Source organism: Notamacropus eugenii, chromosome 5 (genome assembly GCF_028372415.1).
Source record: "Notamacropus eugenii isolate mMacEug1 chromosome 5, mMacEug1.pri_v2, whole genome shotgun sequence".
In the NCBI taxonomy this organism is placed as follows: Eukaryota; Metazoa; Chordata; class Mammalia; order Diprotodontia; family Macropodidae; genus Notamacropus; species Notamacropus eugenii.
Window position 1 is genome coordinate 417,796,343 of NC_092876.1, and position 18,356 is coordinate 417,814,698.

An 18,356-nucleotide genomic window follows, 5' to 3' on the forward strand; every position below is an offset into this window, starting at 1 on the left:
TTGGAGGATTTCCATGTAGCTGCCTTGATGTGCCCTCAGATCGGTAGAAAGGGAAGGCAAGGAAACAAGCCTTTATTAAGTGTTTACTATGTTCTGGGTACTGTGCCAAGTTCTGGAGATACACAAAGAGACAAAAGACTGGCCCTGTTCTCAAGGAGTTCACAATCTAATGATCCTTACAATAATCTTGAAAGGTAGGTATTATTATTATCCCAATTTTACAGATAAGAAAACTGAGGCAAATAGAGATTAAGTGACTTATCCAAGGTCACACAGCTACTGCCTGACATTGGATTTGAACTCAGGTCTTCCTGACTGCAGTCTAAACATGTGATCCATTGTACCACCTAAGTGGTACAAAGTGGCATGCTTACATTATAGTTGGAGTTGGCTTGAGAGCTCTTGTGAGAAGAGAGACTTTTATATTTTCAGAAGACATTTGAGGTGTCAGATTTTCTTCAGGGTTAACTTTAATTTCAGGCAAGTGGGCAAGGGGTGGGGTATGGAGGAAGATTTTATATGTATATATGTATGCATATGTATTTACACATGTATATAAACATGCATACACCCACATATATATTAATATACAGAGAAAGACAGAGACAGATAGAGACAGAGAGAGAGAGAGGAAGAGAGGGAGAGAGAGAGAGAGAGAGAGAGAGAGAGAGAGAGAGAGAGAGAGAGAGAGAGAGAGAGATTTACCAAAAGATAGATAGACTTGGAAGCTGCAGACATGTGTAGAAAGCTAGCTCTTCAACATTTTCTTGATTTCGACTTGCCTTTTTAGAGACTTAACGTTAATTTATTCTTGTGTGAGACTGGGGCCTCTTCCTTGGTTTGAGCCAAGATATCTCATTCCCAAAGGGAGAGCTCATTCACTCTATTTTCTGGCTTAATCTATGTGACTTCTTTGGTTTCTGTTTACCATATGTTTAGAAAAATGGATTTACTCACTATTTATGATTTCCCAACCAAAATTTGGTAGGAAGGACTTAAGTCTGTAGGTTTAAGCCTGGGATAATCCTTTCCCCTTTAACAGATAACAACCAGAATAATGGCTTCTTGTTTTGAACCAAAATTATACACCTAGGGCAGCAATACTTGGAGGTGCAATAGATATAATTCTATAATAACTACCCCTTTCAAATACTGAAGGAAAAAATGGCCAGTCACATGGCAGATCATCTCCTCCTCTTTTTCAGGCAGGAGTTATTGTCTTCTTTGTAGAAGTGTGGGTAAGAGTTCATTAATATCTATCAATGCCTCCCCCACGACCTGGGTTTGGAGAATTCATGCGGACATGTCTTTTTTATGAGGGGAGTACACATATGACAACAATAAAACAAAAAGAATATTGCACCTTTCATTTCAATATATAAATATGTATTAAGCACCTACTATTGGCAGGCACTGTGCTAAGGGCTGGGGATACAAATAAGAAAAAGGAAAACATCCTGTAGTGGACAGCCTGCGTCCCTACACTGCTCGGTGATGTGGTGAAGAAGAAAGACACAGGGGCGAGAGAAGAAAGACCAACTCCACTTTATTGATCTGAGGGTCTGGGTATTTATAGACAGAAACTGCAAGCCTAAGTGACATTCTGCTTGTCTCCGCCCTAGTGATTCAATCAGTCTGATAAGACTGATTTAATCAGACTGTGAGCCTAGAGAGCATCTATTTTACATATCCCTTGTTTTCAGTAATTCTCTTGTTTGTCTTCAGAGACAGCAAGTTTGTCTCTGGGGGGCATGGAGAGCCATTCTGGATGATAATAAGCACAGACCACACTCCACCCTGGCCCTCAACAACATCCCTTGCCCAGAAGGAGCTTACAGTCTAATGAGGAAAACAACCCACAAAAGGAAAGTGAAAGGGAGCAGGGGGTGATTGTGTGTCTGTTCTATGTCTGTGTATCTGTGTGTAAATGAAGTCCTTGGGGGTACCCAGAGTGGGGCGCAGATTTCCATGGTATTGAAACCAGGTAGAGCCTTTGATGTAAAATAGTTACTTGGAAAGTTCTGAACCCTCTAGAAAGAACTTGGGAGCCTTTTGTGCCTTTTGCACTCCAATTAGGTAGGAGAGGCAACTGAGGGAATTGAGAAGGTGCTGAGTTTCAAAAACCGAGTCAGTCTGCATGGGATGAGATTTCAGGTGATCAGTTTACCTTGGGGGAGGCATTATGTTCTGTAGACAGGAAACCAAGTAGAGCTGCTGATGGAAGATGGAGAATATGGGAGAACAAAGATCAGAAATTCCAAGCTTTGCCACCATTCTCTTCATTCCCACTTGGAAGGACTGATTCCTGGATCTAAATGATCTGGTCTATGTGGTGAGAGGGTTTTCCCTATTTTACAGTTCAAGAAATCTTTTCAGTTCATATATGCCTTTCAGTGCAAAGAGCTGAGGACATTGAGCAGGAGTATCACCAGAAACATTAGGGCTACAGTGAAAATGTCAACATTTCCTGCATAGTTAGTGATGCTCATTACTGTCATGGTACCATGTGCTACACTCACTTAATGTTCACTGACCCACCTGTCAATTATACAGTCTTGTTTTACAAGCCTTATGGGGGGAGAGGGAATAACAAAATTTTGCCATGTCAGATTAGTAATCGGAGAGATTACCTTCCTTCTTTTGTGGAGGGATACACTTTTTCTGTGTTTTGGTAGACACTTTCACCTCCCTCTTGTCTTCAGACAGTGAGGCACCTCCCAACCACGATGCACCTCTTTGTCCTCCAACTCCTCCCTGGGGAAGGGTTGTACCTGCAGCAGTGCAGAGGAGGCAGACTAATTTATCGGTGAGATTTGGAAAGCAATGAAAGGTTGTTAGGAAAACAGAGGAAGCATCCAAGAGCAGAGCACAGTGTAAATTTGAAATGGTTAATAGTTTAAGATTGGAAAGGGAGGAAAGTGAAGTTAGAGAAGATCTAATGATCTGACAGAATACTGAAGGATGGAGGAAATAGAGATCTCTATGTAGGCAAAGAATAGGTTTAGAAGCAAGGCAGAAGGAGAGGTGGAATGGAAAGAAGGTTATGGTCAGAGAAACATTGAGTTTCTATCAAAGAAGCAGAAAGCTTGTGGATAATTGAGATCATGTGTGACTTTCTTATATGTGATTGATGTGGAGGAAAGAAAAAGTCATGGAAGTGAAGGAAACAAAAATTAGGGAGTTGGAAGAAGCATTAATACCAGTGTTTTGAGAAGGGGAAATCTGTGAGCTAGGTGCTTAAGGTGGCACTTCAGAGTTGACTAGCTTTAGGAGCCTGGGCAAATTACTTAAAGGAAGTCTGCCCCAGTTTCCTCAATTGTAAAATGGAGATAATCATAGCACCTGCCTCCCAAGATTGTCATAGGCTCAAAGGAGATAACTGTAAAGTGCCTAGCACAGTGCAGTTATGGGAAACACATAGTAGGTGATTAATAAGTGTTTCCTTCCTTCCATTCTTGAGAAAGAATAAAGGACAGCATATAACAGCCACCATGATTTGAACTGTGCATAAAAATTTGAGGATTTTTTTTAGGTTGGATTTTCAACTCTAGAATGAGGGGGTTGGGACAGATAAGGTATTCACTAAACTATTTTCCAACACTTAAAAATCTATGCTTCTCATACTTTAAAAAAAGTCACCTTTTTTTGGTGTGTTTTCTTGTACAACATGGCTGTTTTGCATGACTTCATATGAATAGCAAGTTGTTTAACTTCTCACTGGGTGGGGAAGGATCAGGAGGGAGAGAATTTGGAACACAAAATTTAGAAAAATGGATCTATTTTTTTTTACATTCAGTTGGGAAATATTAGGAAAATAGATAAAATATCTTTAAAAAATTATGCTTCTATCCTTTGGTTCAGGGAAATAGCCCACCGGTGATGCAGATAGGCAATTCATGCTTCTGTTAAAGCTTTCTTTTCTTTGGCAGCATGGCCAACATGGAAATGTTTTAGAAGACTTCACAGGTTGCTGTGTTTGTAGATGACGACATGACTTGCAGGTGACTGGGATTTGAGTGAGGGAGGGCTGTGCAAGGTCACCAGCCTCACTTTCTTCACTTGTGTAATAGATATCGCATTGCCTGCCTTCTCAATGGGGGTGGGGGTGGGGGAGTAGAGAATTTGGACCTCAAAATTTTAAAAGATGAATGTTAAAATTTTTTGCCATGTAAAATGTAATTTTTAAACGAGTGATTGGGAAAATTTAACGAAATAAGTACAAATATATCTATATCTATATATTTTAAAATCTGCGGTTTGTATGATTCCGCTGAAGGAAAAATAGCGCACAGAGTTAAGTCTGGTGAATCATAGGCAATTTTGTAATAATAATAAAAAAGGACTGGGAAGATGTTTGCAAACAGAAACAGGTCGCGCATAGCGGTGGGGAGTCTCGGGCCAGCCTGGGCTCCTCCTCTAAGCGAGGGGCGGGGCGGGGGCGGGGCCTGTTCTAGTCACTTTCCGAGAGGCCCAATCAGGCTCGCGCTTTCTCTTTCGGCGGAGCCAATCAGAGCGGGAGGAGGGGCCGGGAAGGAAGCGGTAGAGAGGTTGTGCCGGGGAGGGGGGACGAGGGAGGTGGGACCCCCAGCTCCGGGTGAGTGAGTACCCGGCTGAGTGCCTTCGGAAAGTGGAGCCGGGGGCCGGGACCTAGACGGGGAAGGCGAGGGGTGGGGGCAGGCCTCGGAAGCCTCGTTGGCCCCCTCCACGCGTGCACCTGAAGCTTTTGAGTGGAAGGGGCCAAGGGGGAGTTCCCGGAGCATGGAGCGCTAGAGGCGGCGGCGGCCGGAGGACGAGGCCGGGCTGGGCTGGGCAGGGGCGGCGTCCGAGGGGGCATGCTGATCACGCTGTGTTACCTGTACCTGTGGGCGCGCTGGGGGGCGCGGCCCGCGCGCCTCATCCGCAGCACCGTGCGCAGGCTGCACCGCACCCGCTGCTCCTTCACCTTCTGCAGCGGCGGGGGCAGCAAGCTTCAGCCCGAGCAGCCGCGGCCCGGCCCGGGGGTCCCGGGGGGCCCTGAGGACGGGATCTGCCTAAGGATGGGAAACCGCGTCTTCTTCATCGACGAGACCCAGGTAGTTTCTTATGGTGTGTTGGGAATTGAGGGTGGGGGTGAAGACCGGTGGCTTGGCTCAGCCTCCCGTTATCCGGAATGGCATGGGTCGGACTTGGACCCAGGAAGGCTTGAGTTCCAGGCTGTCTCCTAGATTTCCCAACTGTGTGGTCAGGAGCCTCTGTTTTTTAATCCGGAAAATGGGGATGATAATACCTTCAGTACCTGTCTCACAGGGTTGTGGAGAGGCACAAATTATGTATAAACCTTCTGCAAACTTGTAAAATGATATATAAAACAGAGTGAGAGTTTTTATTATCGATTTGTGGGAGGGTGATTCGGTGACTTGACCTTTGACCGTATTTTCTCCCAGCCTTTTTTATATTTGATGTTTATATGAATCATAGACACTTGGCCACGACTGAAAATAAACTCCATTTGTTAGGAGCTCTGGGTTCATAAGGATGTAAGAGGCTGGAATAGTGGAAGTAGCTTGTACTTGCCCTTAGAAGACCCAAACTTTAAGTGTTATGCCATTTACCGGCCAGCTATGTGACCTTGAAATAGTTGTAAAAATATTTATACAGTTTGTATGTTTCTTCAAAAGAAATTTTTCTCTTGTTGGGCAGATGTCCGGTACTGTTTAGGGAGAAGAATTGGAAACATCTACGTACTATTTTCATTTGATTAAGGATGCAGATTAGTATAAAATGCTACATGAAAAAGTTAGTGCTGAATAATGTGAAAGTATAACAGTGTGGCTCATTGGAAAGAACCTGAAGTGAAGTGCCAACTTTTGTGACTTTGAATAAGTTAATTAATTTCTGTGGGCTTCAGTTTCCTCATCTGTAAAATGAGAGGGGATGAACTAGGTGATCTTATGACTCTTTGAAATGGAAATCTTCTTCCAAACCTTCCTCAAGTGCCTCATTGTGGTATAGACGCAACCATACTTTTTTGAAAGCTGCGCCAGTGGAGCCCAGGTTCTAGTATTTTCTCTAGATCTGCATCATCCTTGCCACATACTGTTGGAGGAAAAGGCTAGCCTAACATGGAAAAGCTCATCTCTGATTTGTTAGCTACTAAGTGACAAATTCATTGACCATGATCTCTTAAAATGAAGAAAGATACAAAATAACATGCAGTCCTAAATGATCCCTTTCTCTTATTTTTGATGACAGAAAAGGAGGCTGAGGATACAGTTTTAAATTACAGTTTTAAACCAAATCTGAATAATAATTTAACTGTTGGTGTGCTAAATGTGAGTTAAACATGTGTGTATAGAATTATGTATGTGTATATGTGATATTATCATTGTAAAGGAAACTGAATTGCTCAACAAGCTATAGTTATATGCAAGGTTCGTATATTCTTTGTAGATATATACAAATAGAAAAGTTGGTGGAGATGGTTTCATAGAGCCATAGGCAAGAAGAAATGTAGTTTTCTGGGACATTTGATAATCTTGCTTTGTACTGCTTATGATCAGCAAAAATAAAAACACAGTAAGGAAGACAATTGATACTTAATATATTAACATCTACTGCACAGCGTGAAAATAGAGATTTCCTGGAGAAATTAACAAGATCCTTGAAAATAAGTCAACTTGTACATTGATTTTGATGACTTTAATGCAAAAGTAAACATGGGGAGGATGGAACATATCTGTAACAAATTATTTTCATCATCCATGACTGCGGAACCTCCACATTTTGGGTGGTGTAATCTGTAAAATGACGGAATTAGATGATATCTGAGGTTCCTTCTCAGTTCTGTATCCTGTGATCTCAGGTGCTCCATAAAAGGAACTGAAAATGATATTAAAGAAGGAAAAGCAAATGGATCAGACCAGATGCACCCACAGAAGAAATTTTTGTTGATGACACAATTTGAAGAACATTGAGAGATCAGTTATCAAGTGGCTGCAAGAAATGGTTTGAAAAAATCACACATGGTCTTTCTTATCACTCATAAAACATCAATTGAGAGGCACCAATATCGAGTTACTTCTACTTTCACTAGATAGAAAAAAATGTACCCATTATCAGAAGTTTGTTGGATTTTTAGTGTGGATTCAGTAACTTTGATTGAACCAGATAGCCGAATTAGTACTAACGGGACTGATTTGGAGTACTTTTTTCTTTGACTTCTTCTTAGTTTGGCTATTCAGTTAAGGCCAACATAGTTGACTAAAGGGCAGCTAAGGTGGTGCAGTGGCTAGATAAGGCAAGGTATTACCCTGTGATATGACTGATCCTCTTGGAAATGAAGGGACAAACAACACAGTGGAAGCTGTAGACTTCCATCACTGTAAGCATCCTGTAGTGTACCACATGTAGATTGTACATTGGAACTTGGTACAATGCAGCTGTGTCTTCAAATCTGGGTCTGCATGCATTCAATGGGCCTTGTACCTTAGGAAAAGATCTGTTTATGTGTATTAATAGTCTATGAGCTATGGAACTAGAAGTCCTCTCTGGTGATAAAGATCACAATCCTCATCTGCCCTTGACCCTTGTTCTTGCTTAAGTTCGTCATTCAATGTGTTCAAAAACTTCCTTAGCATCTCTTGACATTTTGAAAGTACCATTGAAGCTCTCTAGGTGAATACCTATATTTCCTTGCCCTCACCACATAATAAGCCCATCTTTTCTTCCTATTATAGAATTGCCTGAGGACATTTACTCCTGTTTTTTCAAGTTCCTTATTGGTTATATATATATCACATCTTTCATAGGCCTTTCCATTGCTCTCTGTGTGAATTAATTTTTGGTTATTTGGAGACCAAGTCTCCCACTGTGGTGAAGGAGATCAGAGTCCAAACTGAAGAGAAACTCTCTGTGGATGGTGAGGTGCTTTAAGTATTCCTGTTTGTTTTTGACATTATGGAGATTGCATTAAACTGTTGAATATTCCAGAATCTGCTGGAAGAGATCTGTTAACCACTCAAAGGAGTTTGGTCTGATCATCTACATAGGAAAGACCAAGTGGTGGCTGAAGATTGTCTGTTACCCGTATTACAACATGCATTTGGAGGGACGTTCTATAGAGTTTGTCCATCATTGTGTATATCTGGAACATGGACAGTGAATTAGATCTTGAGTTGAACAAGAAGAGAGCAGATCAAGATTGTCTTTAGGAAATTGCAGAGTTCTTTTAATGACCTATAATGACCTTTAAAGTTCCTATGAACTGAAATGCTCATTTCTTTTGGTACCATGTGCTATATGACAGTGAAACAAGTATATTTGCATAGTGCCTGGCACTAAGTACATATTAAATGTTCTGTGTTAATCTATGTACAAAATACACCAAAAAAGCTGATTTTCAACAAGGCTCCATAAAACTTAAGTATAATTTTAGAAACAAAGTTCAGTCTTGACTGAAATATGTTAACCCAGTGTTATACTTCTGAAATACTTTCCCAAGTGCTGTAATTGAGTGAACCACAAAAGACCTGTGACTTTGTTGGTGCTAACTGACCAGTTGGTACTGACTGCAGTAGATTTTTAACCCTTCTGTACCTTAGTAGATGGTTTCATGAGTTGATGTAGCCAAAAAACAATCAATTGTTAGCCTGGTAGCGATGAGTGTCTCTGAACCAACTTAGTATGTCCTAATTCACGCCCCCGTCTCAAATATATCCCTTCCTGTCTACCTCCAATCTACACAAATGCCAAAGTGATTTTCCTGAAGCACAGGTCTGCCCATGTTACTCAGTTGCTCAATAAAATCCAGTAGCTCTCTAATATCTCTAAACCCAACTACAAACTTCATTTAAAGTCCATCACTGTTGCCTGTATTTTCAATTATTTTATAATTGATTCTCCCTCCTGCACTCTTAGGTCTAGCCAAATTGGGTTTGTTGCCATTCGTCGTACGTGCTTAGCTTCCTAGAAAGCTAGTGAGCCTGGAATCGGGACTACTCGAATTCAAATCCAACACTTACTAACTAAATTGACACCAAATAGCTGTGTGCCCCAGGACAAGACATTTAACCTCTGCCTACCTCAGTTTTCTTAACTGCAAAATGGTGATAATAGTAACACCTGTCTCCAGGTTGTTGTTCGAATCAAATGAGGTAGTATTTATAAAACCTTTGGCATAGTTTCTGGAACATTTGTTGTTGTTCATTTGTGTCCTGCAGTGGATGACCTTGGTATCTTCAATGCCTGATCAAGCTCTAAGTGCTCCGCAGTGTGTGCTTCAGCCACCTTCATGTTACGTGGTAACACCATGGTTGCTGGTTTGTTCCCCATATGGGCTACCTAATGCAATACCTAATACATAGAGGGTGCTTAATAACAAATGCTTGTCATTTGATAGAATGGTCCTCAGACGTTAGACAAATATTATTTCTCTGGACTTATATTCTGGACCTTTTCATCTTCGTAAAATCTTTTTGCAGACATAAACATTGGAATTGAGGTTTAATTTAATGATAAGATAAATAGTAGTATTTGAAAGGAATGGAACTCTTCTCGCCCTATTGATAAACTCCATTCCCAGAAGGATCTTGTGACTGAGTTATGCTTCTGGATTAGAATCAAGTAGATGAACCAGCGTCCAGATCTTATTGAGCAGAACTATTTTGTCTCTGCTGTGAATAATTAATAGAAAAGGGGACTCTGTATTGTATTTGGTTCTGTGATGGGAGAGTAGTTAATGCCACTGATTGTAGAAGATAACACTTAGCTTAAGACTTCTCTTACTTTTTTTCTGTTGGTCAGCAGACATTTATTAAGCATTTACTGCATGCAAGGCACTGTGCATTGGAGATACAGGAAAAAGGTACAACAATGGTCTCTGGTCTCAAAAAACTCACTTAGAAAGTGAGGGTGAGGGAAATAATATGAAAATAATGAATATACATACAAAATACATACCATGTGAGTGAAAGGTAATCTCAGAGTGAAGGGACTAGATGCAAAGGGGATTGGGAAAACCTCCCTACAGAAGATGGTTTGTGAGCTGAGGCTTGAAGAAAGCCAAAGGAGAGGAGGGGAAGCATTCCAGGCATGGGAGATAGTAAGTACAAAGGCTTAGAGGTAGGAGAAGGGAATATTGAGTGCAAGCAATGGCTATTAGGTTGGTGTAGCTGGATTGTAGAGTCCCTAGAAGGAAGTAAAGTGTAAGAAGAGAAGAAAGGTAGGAAGTGGCCAGATTGTGAAGGGGTTTCTTTAAATGCCAAATGGGATTTTATATTTGATTCCAGAGGTCATAAGAGAGCCACTGGAGTTTATGGAGTGGCATGTCAGGCCTATGCTTTGGAGAAAGTCATTGGTGGGTGAATGGAGGATGGATTGGAGCAGGGAGAAACTTGATGTGTGGAGACCAATTAGGAGGCCATTTCAGGAGACCAGATGAGACATGAGTAGGCCTTATACAAAGGTAGTGACTGTATAAATGGAGAGAATGGTGTTAGAAAGAGATAAAGTTTTCCCTCCACAGAAAGAAACATTGATGTGGTAGTTACGTGATTGGGAGGGAATACTGAGAAAAAAAATCTCTAGGTCCTGCTTCAGCAGGAGACGTGCCAAACTGAGGCAGGAGATAAGTTCATGGTATTCCCTGAACTGTGCTTGCTTAATAAGCTTCATGCATATTAATTGACACACTTTGCATAACATTATCCCTCCATTTTCTGAACATGGGTTCTATGATTGGGCAGGGGAAACATGCATGTAATGGGAATGTCAGAAAGGGTCTGGACCAATGCTCACTCTGAGGGGAGGTGTGGCCACCCTAACAGTATTTAAACTTGTTGATTCTGTACTGGGTGTCTGTTCTCTGTGAATGGCACCCACAACTTGAGACAAGTGAAATAGACTGCCTTTCTCTGCCCACTCTGTTCCTGAATTATTTTCGTGAGAATGGCATGTTTCTAACATGAGAGATGGTAAGGTAATAACATGATCTGACAAAAGAGTGCACATGTAGGGTGATGGTGAGTGAGGATCCCAGGATGACCCTGAGGTTGTAGCCTTGTTGACTGGGAGGATTTCTTGACAGAAATAGGGAAGAGGGCATTTGGAGGGAAAATAATGGGTTCTTGTTTTGTTGAGTTTAAGATGCCCAAATCTCATTTTAAAAAGATAATTGGTGATGTGGACCTCAGAAGGGAGATTAGAGTTCATCTGGGTGGAGATGACAGGTGAGTCCATCGGAGTTGATGATATCACCAAGCCAGAAGAACAGGAAGCCGCTCCAACGACTGACCATTCCAGTCTCTCCCTATCCTTGGGCCTCCTTGTTCCCTGAGATACGACAGTATTAAAGAATATTACATAAAATTAGTCTATAAAGCACTGGCAGTGTTTGAGGGGATTGACTCCAATTTTGGAAGCAGTTCTGCAAGGGTTAAAATGCTATCAAATAGCATCAAATGCTACAGAGAAATGTTTTGTGAAAGAAGAGTCAAATGATGTGGCAAACTTCATTGTTTTATTTTAAGAAATTGCCATAGCCACCTCAGCCTTCGTAACCACTGCCCTGATCAATCAGCAGCCTTGGACATTGAAGCAAGACCTCCATAAAGGCTCAGATGATGGTTTGCATTTTTTTTTTAGCAACAAAGTATTTTGAAATTGAGATATCTTCATTGCTTTCGTAGATATCATGCTGTTGCACACCTAAATAACGTATACGTTATTTACAAATTTACAGTATAATGTAAATGTAACTTTTATATACACTAGGAAACCAAAGCATTTGGCTGACTTAACTTTGTTGTGATATTCACTTTATGGCGGTGGTCACGAACTGAAGCCACAATATTTCTGAGGTATATCTGTACTCCAATCACCTGCAACTGTACTGTTGGAATAATGATAACAGAAGTATTGCAATGACATCTAACTTCTTTTCCTTTTTCTCCTCTTTCCTCCTAGTCCATTGATGACTTAAATAAGTGGGCTCTCCTTCTTGTTTCTCCGTTTATTTATCCTGAAGATGTTCTTGAAGCAGAACACATAGCATTTGTGATAGAAAGCATTTTGCTCCGAAGTCAGACTTTACCAACACCATTTTTCCCTTCAGAAACGGTGAGTGACATTTTTCTTATGTGTCTTGCTGAAGATCTGAGCTAATTAACTACTCAGAAAATAGTAGCAGTTTTAAGTATATCCCTTAATATTCTATGTTAGTACTATGTATGCCATGACCATGATGGAAAGCTAAATTTAACAAGGTAAATTGCTGTTGGAATTATTATATAGCCCACACCAACTCGGGCTCCCCATTGCCTAGCTTGTACCACTTTAATCACTGCTCTTTTATAAAATTACCTTTACTTCGTTGTATCTTCAAACAGCATTGCTTCCGCCTCCTTGCTTTAAAGGAAACCTGGCTTTCCCTTTCCATTTCTCTTCAGTTCTAATCACGCTAGATTCAAAGGATCATGAGAAAGGGAGAGAATACTTTTGTATCCTCTGCTGCTTCCTTTAGATTGTTTAGCTATTGTTATCCCTCTCCGGCTTTTTCTCTTCAAAGGTTTTTGTAATTTATTTGTCCACCCTTCACATCCTTATTGTTGTTATCGACTGACTTTTAGATCATTTTTCTAGATTTTTCAGTGACTTTATTGAAAACTTCCTGTCAGAATTCCCTCTACTTGGAATGTCCTAGGTCTTGTTCTTCACCTGTGGATTCCTTTTACCCAGTCTTTGAATGCTAACTTAAACATCAACTCATCTAGAAAACTTTGCCTGATCCCCTTCAGCTTGCAGTAGTTTGTAATTCTCAAATGCACTTCTTTTTCTTTTCTTTCTTTTTTTTTGGATCTGCTAATTTATTAGCTGTTTGACCATTGACATGACCCTCAATTTTTTTGAGACCTTTATCTGTAAATTTAGAAATGCTAATGGTTGTACTATCACAGAGTTGTCATGTGACTCAGATGAGATAAGACTTATAAAATGCTTTGTAAACTATACAGACTGTATAAATATGTGATTTACATTATTGTAGTTTCCCTGGTATTGTGATGGCATTTATTGTGAAGGATTGTGTTCCATTATTTGTGGGTAGAGTATAACCAGGGTGTAGGGTATAGTAGTACTCTCAATCCTCTTGTTCTTTTTTTAAATTTTTATTTTTAAAAAATTATTTGTTTTCAGTTTTCTACAATCACTTCCATAAGTTTTAGATTTTTCTTTCCCTTATGCCTCCCTCCCTCCCCAAGACGGCATGCAAACTTATACGGGTTCTACTCGTACATTCTTATTAAACACATTTTCACATTAGTCATGTTGCATAGAAGAATTAAAATGAAGTGGAGAAACCATGAGAAAAACTGAAACAAAACAAAACGTAACATAAAAAAATATTTTGCTTCATTCTGTGTTCCAATTCCATAGTTCTTTCTCTGGAAAATGCACTTATTTTTCAAAAATAGCTTTTTCTTTTGTTTTTCTTTTAATGATACTGTAACTTTACTTAACTCTCTCCCCCTCCATGTAGGAAAAAATCCACCACATTTAGATATAGCCAAATGACATAGCCAGGTCCTATGCCCGTAGATCCTTGCCTCTTTTCTTAGAGGAGGAAAGTTTGTTTCCCTGCCAGTTCCAGTACTGAGATTGTTCATTACAGTGTATCGCAGTATGACTGACCACTACTCCCACTATTATTACTGCTACTACTAATTATGTTATTGTAGCTGTTGAAACTATTGATCTTGTGGTTCTGCTTGCTTAGTCTGCATCAATTTCTAGAAGTCCTTCTATGTTTCATTGAAATCATCCATGATATTCATCATTTCTTGTTTTGCCTTACATATAACAGAGGTGGGGCATCTTCCAGTTAGTAGGCATCCCTCTTGTTTCCAGGTATTTGCTACCACAAAATGAAATTCTGTGAATATTTTGTTATTTACAAGATGTTTCTTTTTTGTCATTGACCTCCTTCTCATATATGTGTAGTAATGGGATCAATGAATCTAGAGGTACGAAACAGTCCAATGACTTCGTGTAAGTTATCGATTGATTTCTAAAGTGATCTGATTCACAACTCAATCCATCATGGGTAATGTACTTGTCTTCTTGCAATCTCTCTATCAACGACTTTTGTTTTCATTATTTTTTTTTTTTTTTTTTGGAAGAGTAAATTTTATTGATGGATGAAAAACTAAAGTGATGAGCATGGACAGCAAATAGTAAGGATTCACTGAGTTTTTCTGGAATTCTACTTTTCCACTTTTCACTTTAAAGCAACAGAAAAATGAAAGGTTTTAGATGGTTAATCAATTAGTCATTTTAGTTTTTTTCCCCAACAAAAACTGCATAGTTCAGCAGTTGTAGAGCATTAAATATATACACTTTTTTCCAAAACCCTGAAAAGTTTGTGCGTGTGTGTCTGTGTGTGTGTCTGTGTGTGTTTGTGTATGTGAGTGTTGATCTTAATGGCTAATGTGATCACCTACACTGGTCAGACTCGGAGTTTCTTTTCTCTTTTCTGCCACCCTGATATTTTGTTAATTCTGCTTGTAATGCCTTCACTTTTGATCTTTCTTGCTCTAATGCAGCATGAAGTGAAGTCACCTGTAAGGTTAGTTCATTTTTGATACTTTGTGATTCATCAACTTGAAGAAGTATTTCTGCTTTGTCTTTCATTTCACCTTCTTGTAACATTTTCAATAACTGAGCATTCCTGGCTTTTACTTCTTTATATTTTGCCTCCCACTGAGTGATGTTATTTTTCAACTTCTGAATTTCAGCATCTTTCCTTTCAAGTTCCAACTTTAATCTTTCGGTTCTTCCATCTTTCAAGTACACCTCCTCAGTTTTTTTACTAAGGTGATCTATATTTGCTTCCGACTGAAAGTCTTTCAGCGACACTGTGAGTGGTTTGTCTTTCCCCTGATGATTCTTTCTTTTTTCTTTTTTATTCATACCTTTTGATTGAGGTGAAGCATTTTCAACGTTTTCATATTCCTTTTTGTGTTCTTCATATTCTAGTTTGCTTAGCAACAATGCCTTTTCAAGATCAGCTTCAAACATTTCAGATGTCAACTGTTCATCTCTTTGTCTCCACTCTTGCCAATTTTCTTCTTGTAAGTCTTTCTGCACTGGGTTTGGCAACGAAAGCTCATGCTGAGAGCTACAAACTACCTGGGAGGATTTCTGGGGAATCTTCTTAAAAGCAATATTCCTAAGCTCATTTGCTTCACTCTGCTGCTGTTCCTTCTTCTTTCTTCTTTTCTCTTTCTTCTTTTCATTTGTGGTTGGTTTGCTCCCCAAAGTTTGGGATTTTCCAGGATTCCGACCTCTGCCCTTCCCAGGCTCAGAATCAGAACCACTGCCACTATCTACTTGCAAAAGAGCAAAACGAGAAGCAGTAGTGGGAACAGAACTGATCACAGCTGAAGCCATGGTAAAGATGACTCTCTTAAGAAAAGTCTATCAGAGAATTCCTGAAATCAGATGTCCAACTGGAAAAATGACTTTCTTTTGTGGTTGAGGTAGTTGTCTGGTAACATCTGTCCATTAAAATTGTTTAGGCCAAAAATCTCTCTTCTATGAATAGGACTCTGTCTTATCTGAGAGTCTGAGAAAATTCCAAGGACCTCATTCGGGACTGCGGCGGTGTTAACAGGTGCCCCAATCTCGTCAGCACCGAGCGAGGTCAGGCCGGAACCGGGCCGGACCGGACCGCGGGGCGGCCCGAGGACAAGCCGATACCTGCGGGGAAGACGAGAGTCACACAGCGGCCGGCACTGCCCGGCCGGCACCTGCAGTCGGGAGCCCCCGGGCATCCTCCTGTTTTCATTATTTTTAATGCACTTATGGGATATAGTATTGTTATATATTGTATCTAGCTATTTGAGTATCTTACCCCTCCCACCCTGGGTGCAAAGACATTATATGTTGACTTTGTATTTTTTCCAGTGCTTATCACAGTACCCTGCATGTAGTATATGCTTATAAATGTTTGTTATATTGTGTATCTAAAATCAAACTATTATCCTTTTTTATTTTTGCTTCCAATGGGGTTCATTTTATTATGAAGGAAATTCCAAAAGTTTGCATTGTGACTTTTCAAATTACCAAAATGTTGACAGCTTAAAGTATCTCTCCCAAACCATCCCATGGAAGCAAAGAAAGACATACAAGTGGTTCTTTGTAATCCTGCCTTAAAATGTTTTATCAAAAACACAAATGATCTTATTGGAGCATACCAGAGGTCTTTAAATAGTCCAAGATGTCTTATATATATAATCCTATATATGCTTTACAAATAATTCATGTGTACAAATTCTCATTGTGGTTAATTTCTAACTTCGTGCTTTTCCCTGTAGACAGACTCACAACCCACCCACAATTATAGAGAACTAGCATTTTATTTAGCGTTTTCTTGTGAAAACACCAGAGAATTTCATCTGCTAATCAGTAGTAGTTATGTTACAGGCCTTTCTCCTCAATGGTTTTCTTAGTGCTTTGAATAAGCTGCTCATCTTTTCCCCTTGCCTTATGGAAATTTTTAATACATGAGGCACACAACCTAGAATCTAATTAGATCTTTTTCCTTTTATGAAACACATGCAGCAGAAATATACATGTATACAGACACTTTATACTCACAAAAGTGATCTACTGGTTCTCATTGATCAGTTTTTGAGAACCCATCACAAACTGAGTGGACTGAGAGGGGGCTGGTCATGAAAGAAATGAGACCTGAGTTTTAGATCAACACTTTGCAGAACCATCTCCATACGAGTTTTGTTTAGTGCAATAAACTTCCTATTTACTCTAAATTCCCATTTTCTGAACCCAAACAAGACTTTGTGTACCTTAAACAACATTATAAACTTTGTGGTTTTCACCAGTCAGTTTTTGTTTCCATATTTTGTTGCATCTCAGCTTCAGAGGCTGCATTGAGTACGCAATCATCTGCAAACAGAAAATTATGCACCACTACTCCTTTTACTTTGGTCTTGGCTTTTAGCCTTTTCAAGTTGAAGAATATACCATCAGTGCAGTAGCTGACCTTGATGCCGTGTTCATCCTCACTGAAAGCGTTTGACAACATGGCTGAAAACATCATGCTGAAAAGCATGGGAGCAAGCACAGTCTTGGTTCACTCCATTGATGACTGGGGAGGCATGAAAGCATTGTCCATTATCTAGAACCCTGGCAAGCATGCTGTCATGAAATTGATGTACAATACTGATGAACCACTTGAACTACACTACCACACATTCAAACTCTCCTTCAGAGAGTGCAACTCCAGTGGGCTGGCCATGTTGTTTGAATGCAAAATGTACACTTGCCAAAAAGACTATTTTACGGAGAACTCACACAAGGCAAGCAATGGTGGTTAGAAGAAGTGATACAAGGACACTTTCAAGATCTCTCTCAAAAACTTTGGAATCGATTGTGTGACATGGGAGACACTGGCACAGGACTGCTCAGCATGGCATGCCTACATCAGAAAAGGTGCTGTGCTCTATGAGCAAAGCAGAATTGAAACAGCTCAAAGGAAAGGAAGGATACGCAAATTTAGCATATCCACCCCAAATGTTCACGTGGATTTTTTTGTGCCCAACCTGTGGTAGAGCACTCCATTCTCATGTTGGTTTGATCAGCCACAGCCAGACACCTTGAAACTTGTTCTAGCATAGAGAAGTCATTTTGGTCCTCTTTGAGAATGGAGAACAACAGTCAACCAGTCAACCAGTGAGTTTGTTTCCATGAGAAACCAGAAGCTCCCTTGTTTAGTTTCTTACTGTTTTTTGACATGTGCTGGACCCCAAACCTCACTGAAAAAATGACAGAAAAAACCCATCCAGCCACAGGTTTAATGTTTTTCACTAAGTTTTCTACAATAGTTCCTGATCATGCGCAGCTCCCAATATCCCCACTGGCAATGGCCCTGACAAAGTGAATTTCAGATTTCTGGCTATTTAAGTGACAGAGCTATACCCAATACTTAGCAAAAGTTTGACTTTTCAGGGCATCCTGTGCTAATAGTGGCATTTGTCCAGGGCTGGTACAATTCCCCCAAGACTTGTTTTTCAGTCTTTCAGTTGTGTCTGACTTTTCATGACTCCATGAACCATAACATATCATTACTATCCATGGGGCTTTCTTACCAAAGATATTGGAGTGGTTTGTCATTTCCTTTTCCAGTGGATAAAGGCAAACAGAAGTTAAGTGACTTGCCCAGGGTCACACAGCTAGAAAGTGCCTGAGGCTGGATATGAACTCAGGCCTTCCTGACTCCAGACCCAGTGCTCTATCCACTGAGCCACCTCACTGCATCTGCCCCTCAAGATTATGGAACCTTAAAAGTATCAGTGATGATAGCT

General features: G+C 40.2%; 1 protein-coding gene and 1 pseudogene across 1 annotated transcript in view; one reads left to right on the forward strand and one right to left on the reverse strand.

Annotated features, from left to right (window-relative positions):
• The first annotated feature begins 4,736 nt into the window (after positions 1-4,736).
• Positions 4,737-18,356, forward strand: part of HLCS (holocarboxylase synthetase) — a 241,572-nt gene continuing 227,952 nt past the window's right edge. The window contains exons 1-2 of the mRNA XM_072614909.1: positions 4,737-5,072; positions 11,941-12,093. Of these exons, the coding sequence (XP_072471010.1) occupies positions 4,833-5,072; positions 11,941-12,093 (393 nt within the window). The 5' untranslated portion in view covers positions 4,737-4,832. The remainder of the gene's footprint in view (positions 5,073-11,940; positions 12,094-18,356) is intronic.
• LOC140507041 (G kinase-anchoring protein 1 pseudogene) lies at positions 14,114-15,808 on the reverse strand (annotated as a pseudogene).